The sequence below is a fragment of the Notamacropus eugenii genome, chromosome 1 (assembly GCF_028372415.1).
Source record: "Notamacropus eugenii isolate mMacEug1 chromosome 1, mMacEug1.pri_v2, whole genome shotgun sequence".
Taxonomy (NCBI): Eukaryota; Metazoa; Chordata; class Mammalia; order Diprotodontia; family Macropodidae; genus Notamacropus; species Notamacropus eugenii.
In genome coordinates this window covers 524,720,069-524,737,781 of record NC_092872.1, presented here as the reverse complement: position 1 = coordinate 524,737,781, position 17,713 = coordinate 524,720,069, and the positions used below count along the sequence as shown (strand labels likewise).

The following is a 17,713-nucleotide window of genomic DNA, read 5'->3' as shown; positions in this document are numbered from 1 at the left end:
AATTAGTTAATTAGTTGATGATCTCTAAAGTCCTTTCCAACTAGAAAGCTATGGTCCTTCGAAGAGGATATAGTGCATGACTTGCCCACCAGGTGGTGGTACAGTCACACCATCAGCAGCCAAATGGTCTCCAGATAAACTCCCATTGCTGGTATTTCAGAGTTGGTTGCCCTGGCTAGCCAGATTTGAAACAGTATATGGAAAAAGAAATGAACCATCTCTTTGAATTCATTGTCTATTTGCAATGTCTGCCACATAAACAAACAAATATAGATATTGATGTATGTGTATATATGTGTATGTGTATGATATATGCATATATCTATATGCATTGTATATAGGTGTACATGTCTACATGTAGATTGCACGTACCCACATATGCATATATATGTATATACGTTTTATTGTTATTGAGTTGTTTCAAGTCATGTCTGACGTCATGACCCCATAAGGAGTTTTCTTGGCAATGATACTGGAATGGTTTGTCATTTTCTTCTTCAGCTCATTTTATAGATGAGGAAACAGGCAAACAGCATTAAGTGACTTGTCGAGGGTCACACAACTAGTTAGTGTCTGAGGCCTGATTTGAACTCATGAAGATGAGTCTTCCTGATTCCAAATCTAATGCTCTATCCACTGGGGCACCTAGCTGTCCCATATATTTATGTGGGTGTATATGTATGTATGTATGTGTGTATGGTGTATGTACGTGTATGTATATGTGTATATATATGTATTCATACACATATATATGGGTACATCTACATGCATAAATTTGTATATGCATACATTTCTATGTGCATATATGTCTATATATAATGCATACACATATGTCTGTATATATATATGTGTGTATCTCTTTCTCTTTCTCTTTCCATCTAGCAACCCAAGCATGTGGGACTCCATAAATATGAGTGGGTTCTGTAGGTTGTCTGTATATTTGCTTGTCATAATCTGAACAAGAGGCATTTTTCATGCTCTCAGTTTTTCTTGTATGGATGGTTAGGATGGTTATGGACCTCATCTAAGAGACTCTATAATATTCTATGGCTGATTGAAATTAGCACAGTGTTATCCATATGAATCTATAAAATAGGAATGAGTCCCTACCTAACAGATTGAAGGGAAGTTTAGAGTATTTTTAAAGTGCTTTTTAACCCCTAAACTGAGATAGATAGATTAGATAGGTAGGTGGATTAGATAGGTAGATCAGATAGATAGATAACAGTTATTATTAGGAAAAACTGGTCACAAACAAGTAAACTAAAGCAGGGAATGAAGAAAGTGACTTACTTACCAGTCAGTGATGGAGACAACACTAGAATCCTAGATTCCTGACTCCCTGTTGATGTTCTTTTTCTCCATTGAGGAACGCTACTTTTCACACTTAGTCTATACCCATTTAATTGGCTCATTCATTTGTGAACAAATGAGTTGAGTACCTACTATGGGCAGAGCGTTATACTGTAGACTGTAGGAGTACAAAGATGAATAGGGCTGGTCTCCATAATGGAGCTCACAGTCTAGTAGTAGAAGTAAAGTAATAGAATTAGTAAGTATTGATGATAAAAGGCAGAATGTGAGATGCAAACAAAGTATTATAGGCAGCTAGGCGGTACAGTAGATAGTGTGTTGGACTTGAAATCAGAAAGATCTGAGTTCCAATCCTTTCTTAGACACCTAGTAGTTGTGTGATCTTGGACAAGTCATTTATGCTCTTTCAGTTTCAGTTTCTTGATCTATAAAAATAACATCTATCTCACAGTATTTCCAGAACCAAAAGAGATAAAACGCACTTTGTAAATCACAAAGCATTACGTAAATGTTAGCTATTATTGAGCATTATAGACATTCAGAAAAAGGAGAGATCATATTAAGCGCTTGTCTAATACCTACCATGTACTTTTTGAACTCCATTCAGTAAGCACCTATCTTGTGCCTTTTGTGTACCAGACGTTGTCCTAAGTGTTGGAATGGTACAGAGACAAAAACAAAACAGACTCTGTGTCCTCAAGGAATTTTCCTTCTACTGAGAAGATAGTAAAGGGGTGTGCTGGTAAATGTTTAACTGCTAACTCTCCAGAAAAGCAGGACATACTTCTAAGTCTAATTTGCATTATTATCACTTTTCTCCATCACTTTCTTAAATCTAGACAGTCAACAAAACAATAAAACAATGATTTGTAGCATTTGTTGATTTCTTTTTCCTTCTTCCCTTCCTCCCTTTCTCCCTTCCTCCTTTCTTTGTTTCTTTCTGTTTCTTTGTTTCTTCCTTCCTTCCTTCCTTCCTTCCTTCCTTCCTTCCTTCCTTCCTTCCTTCCTTCCTTCCTTCCTTCCTTCCTTTCCTTCTGTCTCTCTCTTTCTTTCTTTTTTGTTATTTTTAGCATTTGTTGATTTCCAAGGTGTTAAATGCACACACTGAAAATTTACCAGTCCCGTCTCAGGGGCTGGTTTGAGCTGGCTACACAATCCCTTGGATATAGTATTATGCAGTGAAGTACATGCATATACCTAATATACACAAAATAATGCAAAGTAATTTCAAAAGAAAGCAAGAACATTTAACAACTAGGGGCATCTGGAGAGAACTTGCATAAGATTTGATCCCTGAGCTATGCTTTGAAGGAAGCAACGGATTCTCCCAGGTAGAAAGGAGGCAGGAGGGCATCCCAGGCAGTCAATAAATATTTTCTTAAGCATCTGCTATGTGGCAGGTACTGTGCAAAGTGCTGGAGATAAAAAGAAAAGTAAAAGACAGTCCCTGCCCTCAAAGATCTCACAGTCTAATGGAGAAAATATCCAAACAGCTACATCTAAACAAGCTCTGTATAGGAAAAATTGGAGGCAATTAATACAAGGAACCCACTAGAATTAGGGAGGATCAAGAAAGACTTCTTGTAGAAAGTAAGATTTTGAGGGAAGCCAAGAGGAGGAAATGAGAAAGGAAAGCATTCAAGCATGGGGTATAATTAATAAAAATGCCCAGGGTTGGGAGATGGACAATAGTCAATTAGATATGAACTGGGAGTAACTCATAATCAAAGACATAGGACACTGAATGTGAGAGCTAGAAAAAACCCTAGAAGTCATCTAGTTTAAGCCCTTCAGTTTACAGATAAGGAGACTGAGGCCCAAGGAGATAGGTGACTTGCCTATTTCAGAACCCAGGTCTCGTGACTCCCAGATCAGCTCTTCTGTCACAATGATGATGTCCAGTTCAGCTGAACTTGGTCTCTTCAGGCCAAATAGGCTTCACTTTCAATCCCTGCCCTATTCTACTCTCCTTTCCTATTATTCTCCTGTGTTCAAGGAAATGCCTTTTATTATCATATGAATTCAATTGATACTTGGCATTTTGATTTAAATCCCTTGCAGGAATTTACTGATGAATCCCTTTCCTTCCCCCCTCCCCATGTTATCCTTTCTTATCTTTATATTTCCTCTTCTTTCTGTTCCCTCCCTTATGGACAGTGCAAAGAGTCATAGGACTTGAGTTCAAATTCTGATTCTGTGGCTTATTGCTTATGTGACATTGGACATGTCACTTAACTTCACTGGGGTCTCCGTTTCCTCCTCTGTAAAATGAGGCCATTGGACTAGATGACCTCTCATTGAGCCCTAAATCTATGATCCTTGCTTTCTTTCCCTCAGTTTCACATTCTCCCTCTCATCTCTTCTTTAGGAGATCATCACTTCTATCCTGTTAAGTGGGAGGATTGGGCCCAATATCCAACTGACTGAGTGCTATGGCCTGAGACTGAAACACATGAAATCTGATGAGATCCACTGGTTGCACCCGCAGCTGACAGTGGGAGAGGTACAGGAGAAGTATGAGTGTCTACACGTCGAAGCCGAATGGAGGTAGGAGGGAGAAGCAAATCCATGGGGTAAAAATGGGCAGCCAGATGGCACTACAGTGCACAGAGTGCTGGGCCTAAAGTCAGGAAGACTCATCTTCATGCGTTCAAATTTGGCCACAGGCACTTACTAGGTGTATGACACTAGGCAAGACACTTAACCCTCTTTGCCTCAGTTTCCTAATCTGTAAAATGAGCTGGAGAAGGAAATGGCAATCTACTTTGGTTTCTTTACCAAGAAAACTCCAAATAGAGTAATGAAGATTAGGATATGACTGAAAATGACAAAACAACAGCAGAGTAGAGAATGTAATAGAGTGGGCTGACTGGAGGCCAAGGGAATTCTCCATCATCCCAGTACTTTCTCTGAGACTCCTAAGTAGTAGTTGCACCACAGAAAGAGGATCAGTTTGGGAAGCCCTAGTCCAGAGGTATTCTTCCTTCTCCAGAGACCTAACCTCAGAATCAGAAAGAATCCTAGGTTCAAATTCTGGCTCTGCCATTTATTTCCTCTGTGATCCTAGGAAAATTACTTGACTTCTGGACTTCACTTTCCTCAACTAAAAAGAGAAGAAATTTGCCTAAGTGACATTATTAATAGCTGGCATTTCTATATTAATAGCTAGAATTTAGATAGTGCTTTAAAGTCTTCAAAGCTTTGTATATGTTAATTCATTTAATCCTTACAACAAACCTGGTGCTACAGTGGATGGAGCACCAGTGCAGGAGTCAGGAGGACCTGAGTTCAAATCTCATCTCAGACACTTGACACTCACTAGCTATATGACCTTGGGCAAGTCACTTAACCCCAACTGCTTCATCCTGGGTCATCTCCAGTCATCCTGATGAATATCTGGTCACTAGATTCAAATGCCTCTGGAGGAGAAGTGAGGCTGGTGACCTGCACAGCCCTCCCTCACTCAAATCAAAGTCAAGTGCAAGTCATGTCATGTCATGAGTTCTCTAATGGCATGGTCTTCTTCGGCAACGAAGGATGAACACAGACAATAAACCTGGGAGGTAGCTACTGTTGTTGTCCTTATCTTACAGATGAGGAAATTGAGAAACAGAGGTTAAGTATCTTATCCAGGATCACTCATCCAGTAAATGTCTAAGGCAGAATTTGAATCCAGGACTTCCTGATTCCAAGTCTAACACTCTAACCACTATGTCAGACCGAAAATCCTTTCTAACTCAAAATCTGTAATCATTGCTATATCAATTTAATCTATCCATTTCATGCCTAGGATAAGATCTGGATACAAGTTCTGTCCCTGATACTATATGTATCATACCCACTCCGTCAAATGAGATGACAGAATATAAAGCACTTGGCAAATATCACTAGGTTACTATCTTAGCCTTAAAGGACCACATAAACGCTCGCCATTATCATAAAAATAATTGTTACCTTTGTGACCCTGGGTTAATTATTTAATCTTTCATTATACCAGGTACTCCCTAAGATGATGTCACTGGTTTTCATTGGTACAGGGAGTTTCCTCACTGGGAGTTCCTTATACCAATGAAATCATAGTCTTGGTCCCAAACCAAACAAACAAAAAAAAACCTCACAATAAAAAATGTACTTTACCAAAGCTACTATGAGGCCCTTATGCTACTCTCTACCATGGTAACCAGTCCATGTTCAAGCTTCCTGGGTTATACCCTTGAATTCTCCTTACTTGATACCCCACTTTCTACTCCATCAGAGACAGAGGTGAGGTTTTTAAAAATACTCTATTTTCTGCCAAAGTTAAAAAAGGTAATAATAATAAAATAAAACTTGGAGTTTGTTGAGTTTCAGAGTTCAGAACCCATCTTAAGATAGTCCTGTCCTAACCATGGGGGCATCATCCACTGCTTGAGCTAACTAGCTCCACTCCCATGTAGCTAGTTTTTTTTCCTGGCACTGCTATATTTTTAGTTTTCCTGCTGCCTTGGAAGGCTTCACCTAAATCCAGCTCTAGGTCCCTCTTCCTGTTCAGAGACACCTTTTGGGTTCCTTCCATCCAGGTCCAAGATTAGCTCTTTCAGAGACCATCCGTCCAGTTCCCAACATTAGAAAGGCCCCAACTATTAACGATAAGGGGAGAGTTCTTTGTCTCATAGCCAAGGTTCATCCTAGTCAAGTGAGAGAGAGGATTCTAGGGAATTTGAGCAGAGGCATAGCTTCATATCCTCCCATAGTTCCCCTACACTGAGTTCTGGAAAGCTTATCTTGGACTCACCATGAGCCTACCATTCTCACTTAATGGAGCTTATAGGGACTTAAAAATATAGATTTTGTTCTGAAAGAGATTCAAGAACCATCCAGTCCAACACCCTCATTTGGTAATTGAGGAAACTGAGGCCTAGTGAGATTAAATAACTTATCCAAGGTCACACAGCTAGTGAGCATCGGAAGCAGGATTTGAACCTAAGTCTTCTGATTCCAAAGCCAGTGCTTTTCGCTCTGTACCACAATGCCTCCAAGCTGGTGATCCAGAAACTTCCTCAGTTGGGAAGTGCTATAGAAGCACTCTGTTGGAACTCTCGAAGGGTGCTCAAGATAGAGATAATTAGGGAGTTGTCAGAGACAACATGACTTCATGAAGAGGGTGCGAGGAGACCTATGTTCAAATCTTGCTGGAGACACAAAATGGATGACCATGAGCAAGTCACTTAATCTCACTAAGCCTCAGTCTGTTCATCTGTAAAGAGGAGGTGATGATATTATAACATCTGCATCATGCGGTTATTGTAAGGCTCAAATGAGGTAGAGTATGAAGAGTGATTTGAGAAATGTTAAGTGCTTTATGTTGGTTATTATTATTTATTATTATTATTAGTGGTTAGAGAGGCAGTCATCATGTGATGGGGCAGGTGCTAAAGCAGAATCCAAGAACCTGGAGTATGTGATTTTATACCCTCTGCCCCACCCCAGTGATCACTGGATGATAAATCTAGCCCTGGGATGTACCTCAGAGGCCATCTAGTATAATTTTATAGATGAGGAGACTGAGGTCCAAAGCAGTGAATGACTTGCCCAAAGTCATACCATTAACACGTAGAAGACAGGGGCTTTGAGCTCAGTTCCTCTGATTCCAAATCCATCACTCTTTCCACCATCTTATGTTGTCTCCTTGGGAGGGAACAGGTTTCGGTTAAGAATTCAGAGAAAGCCCAGCATAGTCCAAGGAGGACCCCCCGCATGCCAGGCTCCTTGTCTGCCTATGCCCCTCCTCTGCTGGCCCCTTTACCCCCTTCAGGCACTAACTGCCCCACCCCAGACCAGAGGTTCTGAATTTTCTGCCTTAGGTATGACCTGCAGATCCGCTACTTACCCGAGGACTTCATGGAGGCCCTGAAAGAAGATAGAACCACACTGCTTTACTTTTACCAACAGGTGAGGCTTCGGGAACCCTGAGTCTCATTTGTCCTTTCTTTGGGAGCAGAGGTGGGAGGACATGATGAAGCCAGCATTTGCAGGGAGCCAATGCAGGCAGCTCTGCGATGGCATTCATTCCCTGACCTTATTGTCCAGTTTCCGTACTCTACTCCTAGGTTGGAATCCTAGAATGTCAGAGCTGGTTCCCCAGGCAGCTCTGTGCTATCATCTTTCTATCTCCCTAGTTTAACCTATATTCAAGACTCCCACTGCCTCTTCTGCTTTCCTGGGGAACTGTCTTGCCTGGAAGAACAGGTTCTTGAAGAAGAGAAAACAGGTCCTGGGAAAGAGAGTTTATTACCCCAGGGCATATTACAAGTCAGTGGCAAAACTGAAATTGAATCTTATGCTCTCAATGAGGAGGAGTATGAAAAAGAAAGAGATAGGGATTCTGGGTCCATTTTCTTTCTTCATACCTTTCCACTGGCTTCACTCTATGTCTGGAATGCCTTCTCTCCTCATCTCTGCCTCTTAGAATCCCTTGCTTGCTGCCTTCAAAGCTCAGTTGAAGTGCCCCATCATACATGAGTCCTTTCTTGATCTCCCTAGCTGCTAGTACATTTTCCTCCCCCATTACCTTATCATTAATTTGTGTGTGTGTATGTGTATATATATACATATATATATATACACATATATGTATATATACATGTATATTGCATTTACTGAATGCAATATACTGTATATACATATTGTCTCCTCTGATAGAATGTGAGTTCCTTGAGAAAAGGGACTATTTGTTTTGTCTTATCCTGGTTCAGTGCATAGCACATAGTAGACACTTAAAAAATGCTCACTGATAAATTGATGTCTCTTTTTGTTCCACAGCTACGGAATGACTACATGCAACGCTATGCCAGCAAGGTCAGTGAAGGCATGGCACTCCAGCTGGGCTGTCTGGAACTCAGGTATGTGACTTCCTGTCTTTTCCTAGGGTACCATCTGCATGTGAGCCAGTCACCATGGTCTGCCCATCTCTTCTTGGTTTCCCTGCACACAATCGACTGAGGTTTCCTTCCCAGGGACAAAGGGAGGGAATAGGAAAGGGGAGAAATAGTAGAAGATCTAAGACTTGGGCACTAAGACTTTGCTGCTTGGTAGTACATATTGACCTGTTTTTTTGTTCACTATCCCTGCCTCCCTCCTGCATTTGCTTCCAGTTTCTTGTTTGCATCTTTAGCACTTAGCCCTAAGCTGTCTTGCTATCTAAAATCAGCCTATCTTCTACCCATCTGTCTAGCCTCATTTACAAACTATACTGAACAAGGCATTCCACTGTGGTAGAATAGACAGAGCCCTAGCCTGGGTGGGTCTGGTGCGGGGTGGGGGGGGGGGGAGGTGCAGAGAAGATTTGGGTCTAATTTCATTATCCTTGTTGGCTCTGCCATTAAATCCTTCAGTAACCTTGGGCAGGTAACTTCTCTTTTTTTATGTCTCAGCCTCCTTACCTCCACAATGAATTCTAATGCTCCTCTCATCTTTGATATTCTGTCCTTATCTGTTCTTTCACTGTCTGAATGCCTCTTCATTCACTAATTCCCCTTTGTCTTTAATACCCACTTGTGTCTAGACATTATATTTAGCACCGTGTGGTGACAGAGACAGAACGTTGTCACTTAGTTACATCTCCAAGTTATTGCATATTCTATTCAAGGTCACCCCAGTCTGCTGCAAAGAGAGGGAGTCATGGGGTAGGGATTAGCGTTGGAAAGCTATTCAGCTCACTGGTTATTCCAAATCTTTGGGAGATTCTGGGAATGTTTTCTATTCCTACTGACTAGAGGCTTTTGTTCTAAAAAACAGAGTATAGGATGCCCAGGTACGACCATAAGGGTTGCTACAGCAGGAGGAGACCTTAAAGACCATCTAGAAATTTTTATCCTCTCATTTTACAGAGAAAGAAATTCCTGCCCAGTTAGGGCCAATAAGAACTTTAGGCCACACAGGCAGAGTTAGCATGCAAATTCAGATCTTCTGACCTCAAATCCAATATTTTCAACATCACAGCTATGGATGATTTGAACTTCCCATAAATCCTCAGAGACAGATGAGTGTTGGGGAGAGTGGAGAATCCCCTCAACTGATCCAGCATGCCAGAAGGGAGTGCTGGCTTTGTGGCAAAATGTACCCAAAAGGATGTGGGATAGGTGTTTCTTCTCCAAGGACAGTATGCTTGGCCTTCCCCATCATTTCTCCTTGTTTCCCTTACTCCAGAATATTTTCAGCATGGTACACATTCAGCAAAGCAGTACAGCTCTGCAAGCCAGAGTACAAAGTCCTTTCCTACAGATTTGAGGATGTAAACTCTCCCAAGTTATCAGTGATCTCTCAAGTTTCTTATTTAATGGACAGGCTTCCTCATCCTTGACCTCTCTGCAGCATTTGACTTTGTAGACTACCTTCTCCTCCTGCATGCTCTTTTCTTTCTGGGGTTCCATGATCTCTCCTCCTTTCTGTCTAACTGCTCCCCATCAGCATCCTTTGCTTGATCTTCACCCATCTTATGCCCTCATTAACTGTGGCCAAGCCTTGAGTTTCCAGCCTGAGCCCTCTTTTCTTTTTCTTTATTCTCTTTCATCAGGTGATCTCCTTAGATCCCGTGGATTCTATTATCCTCTCTATGTAGATTACTTCTGGATCCATATACCCAGCTCTAGTCTTTCTACTAAACTTCAGTTCTGCATTCCAAACTGTCTATTTGAACATTTTGAACTTGATGTCCCATAGGCATCTCAAACTCAACAAGTCCAAACCAAAATTCAGCACCTCCCCTCCCTGAACCTGTCCCCCACCCCATCCACTGCCATCTAAAATTCCTTATTACTCTCAAGGGTACTGGCATCCTCTCAGTCAACCTCCACCCACTTTCCTGTCCAGCCTAGCTACACTGTCCAAGCCTGTTTACTGTTCCTCACATGCAAGCCTCCATGTCCTGTCTTCATGCCTTTGCAGTGGCTGTCCCCATGCCTGGAGGGCTCTCCCCTTCACTGCTGCCTTGTGTCCATGTCTTCTTTTAAGACTTTGCTCACCTCCCACTTTCTGGCTCCACTTCCCCTGCCCCAGTTGCTGGTGTTTTCCTTTCTAGGGGAACCTTGTAACTACTTTGCATCTTGTATAGGTACATATTGTCTTCTCTGTTAGGATGTAGGCTCCTGAAGGACAGGAATTGCTTTTGCTTTTTGTATTCCAAGCCCTTAGCATAGTGCCTAGTACATAGTAAACACTTAATAAATGCTTATTTTTTTGATTGGTTGAGATTGATACCAGACCCATGCCTGTTCCCTTCATCTCCATTTCCTGAAAGATTCACAATAAGCCAACAAGTCACTGGATTATTTGTCCTGGAATGAATCAGAGATGACATTATCTACCTTAATAGGTTCCTAGTGACACTGGTTCCTAGAGGCAGATCCTCCTCTGCCTCTTATTATCCATGTGACCTTGGGCAAATCTTTTGACATTCCTGGGCCTCTGTAGTCTTTGGTCCTACATAAAATTTCTTTTCCAAGAGAAATCAAGCTAATTTATATTATCCTTTGCTCAGTTAATCGTGAACCGCTAATCTTAGGTGCTAGGGGTTAGATGAAAGGGATTATCTATAAGAATCCTCTATGTTGACTACAGAGCAGCTAGGTGCTACAGTGGATGGTGTACCAGGCCTGGAGGCAGGAAGACCTGAGTTTAAACCCAGCCTCAGACACTTAGTAGCTGTGTGACCCTAGGCGAGTCACTTAACCCTGGTTGCTTCAGTTTCTTCAAAATGAGCTAGAGAAGGAAATGGCAATCCACTTTGGTATCTTTGCCAGGAAGACCCCAAATGAGGTCACATAGAGTGAGGCAGGACTGAAACAACTGAACTGTAGCAACAATAACAGTGAATACTGACTGCATTGAAATCAGCTCGTCAGCTATGAAATCACCACTATTTCTTTTCCAATAAGTCTTAATTGCCTACCTTAAGAAGAAATATACAGATGTGTGTGTATTACATATTTGATTATTGCCCCTATCATCTTCATGCCCCTCTCTCTTTCTTCTCTCCCTCCCCCCCCCCCCCCACACAAATTGGGATTTGAAATTGGTGATTTCTATCCAGAAACTTCTCCATTGGGAGATAAGAATGCTCCTTTTTCTAATGATGAGATGGACTTTGTCCAAGTTTTGAGACATAATATAAACATCAAGTAAGCTGAGTAAACAGAACAATAAACCTATTAGAAAGCACTCAAGAGATGTGCTGTTTTAGAGACCTTGACAGCAACGACTGATCAGTTCCCATTTCTGTAGGGATTTGTTTTACTTAGATCAGATCAGAGATCAATTTGTACTTGGATTATTATATGTGACTTTTTCTCTTTTGAGTTTTGATTGGTTCTAAGTGATTCTTCAGATATACGTATGGGTGGGGAGAAAGTGAATGGCATCTTCAAAGAAACAAATAAGAGGAAACTCAGAGAGGAAGTCTGTAGGATGTAATAAATAGAGTTTATAAAGCAGATTGAGAGTTTAGAATCAGAACTCTGCTATTTCTTAAATTCGTGACCTTAGGCAAGTCAAAATTATCTGTGCCTGGGTTTTCTCATCTATAGAATTAGAGGGTTGGACTCCATGAGGTTTTTTTCACCTCTAGACCCCATGATTCTATTATGAAACTATGTTTAAAAGAAGCTGTGCATGACAATTCATAATGCATCTAGATGATTCAGAAGAGTGGGGAGGGGAGAGGTGAAGAGGATTAAATATTTTTTATAAACCTACATTGGACAATTTTAAAACAAATCCCTACAATTAGCAGGGGAGGGTGGTTGGCTTAAAATAAGCATACAATAAATATTTCTCATTCGTTCTTTCATCCTATAAATAAATGCCATATTTCAAGGAAAGAGTTTAGTGGAGGAAGAGTGGTTAATCCAGAACGTGGTCGTCCAAGTAATTACCCTGACTACAGGAAATGGTCTAGGGATTTGACTGCCAAATAGCCTGGGCACAGTCTAGGAAACTAGCCAGACTAAGTCTGTAACTCAGTTTGAGTAGATTAGGAAGAGGAGACCCATCAAGGTCAATGGTGTTTTCTGTCATTACGGTTACACCTTAATAATATTCTTGTCTGTGCCCCAACTTTCCATCAGCCTTGGTCTTCCTCTGCTCTGCTTCTCCCCAGCCTTTACCCATCAGGTATTTGTATTCAGGTGAAATCTGGTTAAAATGAACATCAACATCAGTCTTTAAGAGACCAAAAAGTTACTAAACTTGTAGAGTGAGTGACTTGTGGGGGTGGGGAGAAGAGGATAAGTTCATAAAAGTCTTTCTATTTGGGTCAGTCCCTATTTTCCGTTGCTGTTCAGTTGTGTACAGCTCTTCGTGACCCCATTTGGAGTTCTTGTAGAGATGTTGGAGTGGTTTACCTTTTCCTTCTTCAGCTCATTTTACAGGAAACTGAGGCAAACAGGCGTTAAGTGACTTGCCCAGGGTCACACAGCTAATAAGTGTCTGAGGTCAGATTTGAACTCAGGTCTTACTGACTTCAGGCCCACCACTCTATCTACTGAGCCACCTAGCTACCCTTCAGTCTTTGTTATTCTTTATTTAATTCTCTCTTCTGACTCCCTGCCATTTTTTCTTTGCTTAAATAAAATAGTTGAAGGAACTGGGAATGTTTAGTCTGGAGAAGAGGATTTGTGGGGGGGCAGTTGACATCTTCAAATATTTGAAGGGCTGTCATATGGAAGAGGGATTTGTTTTGTATAATTCAGTTCCACGAGGCAACCAGACCTATGGGAGGCTAGTTTTGGCCCAATATAATGAAGAATTTTCTAACAGTTTAGGGATGTCTGAATGTGTGAAGGGCTGCCTTGAGGGATAATGAGTGGAAATATTTCCATCAGGGGAAATATTCAAGCAGAGATAGGATGACTGTCTGTTAGGAATATGGAAGAGGAAATTCCTCTTGGAGTGAAAGATTGGACTAAATGACCCCTAAGGTTCCTTCTAATCCAAAGAGTCTGGGAAGATAGCCATCTCAGGCAAACTTCCTACTATGGTTTGGCTATTTACCTTTTCTATAGTGACAATGGTTTTTTAAAAATTGAACTGTAGCATAGAAAGGTTTCCAGAGGACTTCTGTGGAGATAAAAGAGACATAAGAATATAGCAAGAGAAGCTATGTGAGGTCCACAGAAAAGCAGGGATTGCTGGATAGATTGACCTCTGAGGTAACCAGTGTCAGAGGGGAGTAGAGACACATATTTAGATGGGTCAATATGGAGCAGCCATTTAGCACCAGGAAAGGTCAAGCTAATATCATCAGCTGCTGCTTCCTTGACTTCTCTCCACAGAAATGAAAGCCCTGCCCACTGGGCTAATCCAAGTTTGGATAGGACCTAGGGGTCCTTAATATATTGGGGAATATATATAAGAAATACTATGCCTAGGTGGGTGTATGGCCTGGGACCATCCCTAGCATAGCGCAGCTCTATGTACCACCCCTGCCCCCAAGTAGGTGAAATCAAGTTAAAATGAATATCCAAGGCAGTTTTGAAGGAAACAAAAAACATCACACAACATGAAGCCTAAAGGGATTGAGGGGAAGAGGAAATAGAAGAGGGAGTTCTGTCTGCTTTTATCTTTAAATTTTTTAATTTTTATTCTGAATTTAACAAACACTAAATAAAATGAGCATTTGCATACACACATACATCAGAAGGGGGAGTGTATAAGAAGTTATAAGTCTCTGTTATGTACAGCTTCTTTTTCTTTGTAAGTATGTAAGTTCAACCTGTACCTTTCAAAGCTATCCTGTTTGTCTGTGTTTCTTTCTGGTCTTCTTTCTGTTCTCTGAATTTTAAAAAAAGACTCCCTTCTGACACTCTTTCTTTATAAAATAAAAATAAGACCCATATAACAAATATTGATATTATCAAGTAAAACAAATTCCCATGCTAGCTACGTCTGAAAATATCTACCTGCTTCTCCTTGGTCATAGGAAGAAGGAAAAGTGGTGTGTATATAGGAATCTCAATTCTTTATCCACACCAGCTGACAAAACTGCCTCTTCTTCCCATGCCAAATGCCTTCTTGAGCCAATGTCTATGGATCTAGTTGAGGTAGTGAGAGCCTTGCACCCTAGAGCTATAGGTAATGGGTCTCGTTTTAGGAATGGCCCCGGGGGAGGGATCTTTTTTTTAAAGTCAGACTTTGGAACTCTGTAACTATCCATTGAGGGTTTCTCCAGGTGCCTGGAATCCCCCGAGGCCAATGTGCATAAGTATGTGTGATTTAGTTGCTGAGCCCTGGTGTACTAACCATCACCTCTCCTGTTCTCCATAGGAGATTCTTTAAAGACATGCCCCACAATGCCCTTGACAAGAAATCCAACTTTGAGCTCTTGGAGTAAGTATCTACAATGCTTCCCCTCTGCCCCATTCTGTCTCTGCATTCTCTTTCTTCTCTTCTACCATTCCCCAGATCCTTAATGATTTTGATGAACCATATTGGGGGAATCCAGTCATTCTGGACCAAGTGGGACCTTTCCCCCCAAATCCAAGTCCTCCTATTTATCTCTGATTGGACAAGAAGCTTTGCGTTTTGAATGAGCTGCCATTGGTTGATTTCTCTTCTAGGAAGGAGGTGGGACTGGACCTGTTTTTCCCAAAACAGATGCAGGAGAATCTGAAGGTGAGGAGGAGTAAGGAGAAGAGAAATTCCCCAAATTAGTCATTAGGCAAAGGGAAGGATAGAAATTTTCTTTGGGAAACTAATGAATATTGTTTTAGGGGCAGAATGGCCCATAGAAAGGAGTAATTTTCTCAGCTATGTTTCTATGTAAAGTCAAATGTTTAAATTTGTAGGGCCTGCCAATGGGGTCTTGGGGATTTTTTCTATAAATAGTATACTCTCTGGCCATGCTTATACTATGGTCCTTCCATTACCTGGCCTATAGGGTAAGGTAGGGATCATGAGAAGCAGAGTTACAAAGCCTCCACCTTTTCACCTCCATCTCTTACCACTTCTCCTCTACAGCCCAAACAGTTCCGAAAGATGATCCAGCAAACCTTTCAGCAGTATGCCTCACTGAAGGAAGAGGAATGTGTCAGGAAATTTTTCAACACACTTGCTGGATTCGCCAACATTGACCAGGAGACCTATCACTGTGAACTCATAGTAATGACTTTTCCAGTTTTCTTCAACTCCTTCAAGTGCTAGATTCCACGTCTCTCAGTGTCTGGGCCCAATGAGGCCAGCAGAGAGAAAACCAAAAAAATCAACAGCCAGCTATGGGAGTTCTTGAGGGTCAGAGCATCCAGATGAAGTATATCTACTGAAGTAGGCGACAGTTGTTTCCTTTATAAAATGCGATTATATAATACTTTACCTGTCTCAATCTGAGAGACTGAACCAGATGGTTTTTTGAAGTCTCTTCTGATATCTATGATTCTCTTTACTGTTTGTTGTTGTGTTTGTGTGTGTTTATGTGTGTGTGTGTGTGTGTTAGGTAGATATAGAGGTGGGATATGGGGGGCTCTATTTGAGGGAAGAAAAAGACTATAGAAATCCAACAGAACTAAGGGAAAATAAGAGGGACATTGGAGGTGTAAGAAATCTCTGTCTCATTCTCTTAGAAAAATTCAAGTCACAAGCATTACCAGGCACCTGCTACAGATCATGCAAAGTGCTGGGTGAGGGGAATACAAAACAAAAGTGAAAGTCCCTAAATTTAAGGAGTTTGCATTCTAAGCCTGTAGAGGGATTGAATGCAACTTAATTCAACAAGCTTTTCTTAAGGACTTGCTTTGTGCCTACATGGGGATACAAAGACAAAACAAAATCAAAGGCTGACCCATTTTAAGCAAGTTTTCTTCTTATCTTTTTGGAGGCCTGTTCTTGAGGTGTGGCTAGAATGAATTAAGTTCAATGATCTATTCTCTACCTTCTTTCCAGCAAGGATGGAATATTACTGTAGACCTGGTCATCGGGCCCAAGGGCATCCGCCAGCTGACAAGTCCAGACGCAAAGGTAGGCCAGGGGTAATAAGGCACATGTGACAGGGGAGATGGGGAACTTTTTATGGCATAGCAGTCAGAGCTGCCCCTACATTATTCCCTTCTCCATAAGACAATAGAAGGGGATAGAAATTCAACAAACATTTAATAAGTGCTACCTACTATGTGCTAGACATTGTATTAGGCACTTGGGATACAAAAACCGAAATAAAAGTCCTTACATTATTTGAAAACAGCATGTACAGAGACAGTTTAACACCAGATATTTACAAAATAATTTCTGAAGGGAGGGCATGTGTCTAATATGATAGGTAATTTGTTAATAATAGAACAGGATTTCAGAGGGCACAATGGAAGGTAGTGGGCAGAATGGGGATAGAGACACAAGATATGGTATAAAGAAATAAGGGACATAGAAGAGTCCTCTGAAGATGGCCATGAAAGAAATTTAATTCACTTTACCTCAGCTAGTATTTATTGAGCACCTTCTAAATGCCAGGCCAAGATACAAGGACCAAACATCACCTGTAAGAGTAGCCCAAGAGGAGAACTTTCCCTTCCTCTTTCCTGCTCAGTGAACTTCCCCACATCTCCCCCTATCAAATGTTCCAGTTGGGTTCTGAGTAGCCAACAAAGTCTAGGTGTCATTTCCATTTCTCTGAATGAATGTAATCACATCTCCTGTAGCCCACCTGCCTGGCCGAGTTCAAGCAGATAAAGTCCATCAAGTGCACACCAGTGGAAGATGGACAAGCACTACTCCAGCTGGGGATTGAAGGCGCACCTCAGGTGAGATCTCGTTTCCTTATGTCCGTTGGCTCTGTGAGAGCCATCAAGAGCAATTAGGTTAGACTCTCTCATAAGTCCTATTTAGTTGTGACTGGAATTGAGAAAAGAGCTGTCTAGCTTCTGGTTATGAGGATACATGAAGAACCTGTGTTTTCATCATTGTGGGGGAGCTCCCCTATGAAATCACTTCTGGTCTACTTTATATATTATATATATATGTATATACACACACACACACACACACACACACACACACACACACATGCTGTCATGTGAGCTTCTTGCGAGCTGAGGGAGTTTTTCCTTTTCTTTGGGTTTCAACCTAAGTCTCCCTGACTTTAAGTCCAACACTCTAACCATTCAATTTCCCACTGTTGACTGAGGCAGTATGGTATAGTAGATAGAGCTCTGGACTTATAGTCAGTGTTCAAATTCTGTTTCTAATACTAGCTTCATGACCCTAGACAAGTCATTAACCTCTTCAATCCTCAGTTTCCTCACCTCTAAAATGAGGAATGATAATAATAATACCTCACATAGTTGTTGTAAGAATCAGATGAGATAAAGTATAGAAAGCAGTTCTGGGTCGTGTGATACTTACTAGCTTACTACCTACTTAAGAGTCACTAACAAGTCAC

General features: G+C 41.2%; 1 protein-coding gene across 8 annotated transcripts in view; it reads left to right on the top strand.

Annotated features, from left to right (window-relative positions):
- Positions 1-17,713, top strand: part of PTK2B (protein tyrosine kinase 2 beta) — a 166,246-nt gene that overhangs the window by 112,153 nt on the left and 36,380 nt on the right. For all 8 annotated transcript variants that reach the window (XM_072633852.1, XM_072633858.1, XM_072633851.1 and 5 more), the window contains 8 exons: positions 3,683-3,861; positions 7,158-7,245; positions 8,116-8,195; positions 14,614-14,676; positions 14,907-14,961; positions 15,307-15,447; positions 16,225-16,299; positions 16,974-17,075. In XM_072633852.1, the coding sequence (XP_072489953.1) occupies positions 3,683-3,861; positions 7,158-7,245; positions 8,116-8,195; positions 14,614-14,676; positions 14,907-14,961; positions 15,307-15,447; positions 16,225-16,299; positions 16,974-17,075 (783 nt within the window). The remainder of the gene's footprint in view (positions 1-3,682; positions 3,862-7,157; positions 7,246-8,115; positions 8,196-14,613; positions 14,677-14,906; positions 14,962-15,306; positions 15,448-16,224; positions 16,300-16,973; positions 17,076-17,713) is intronic.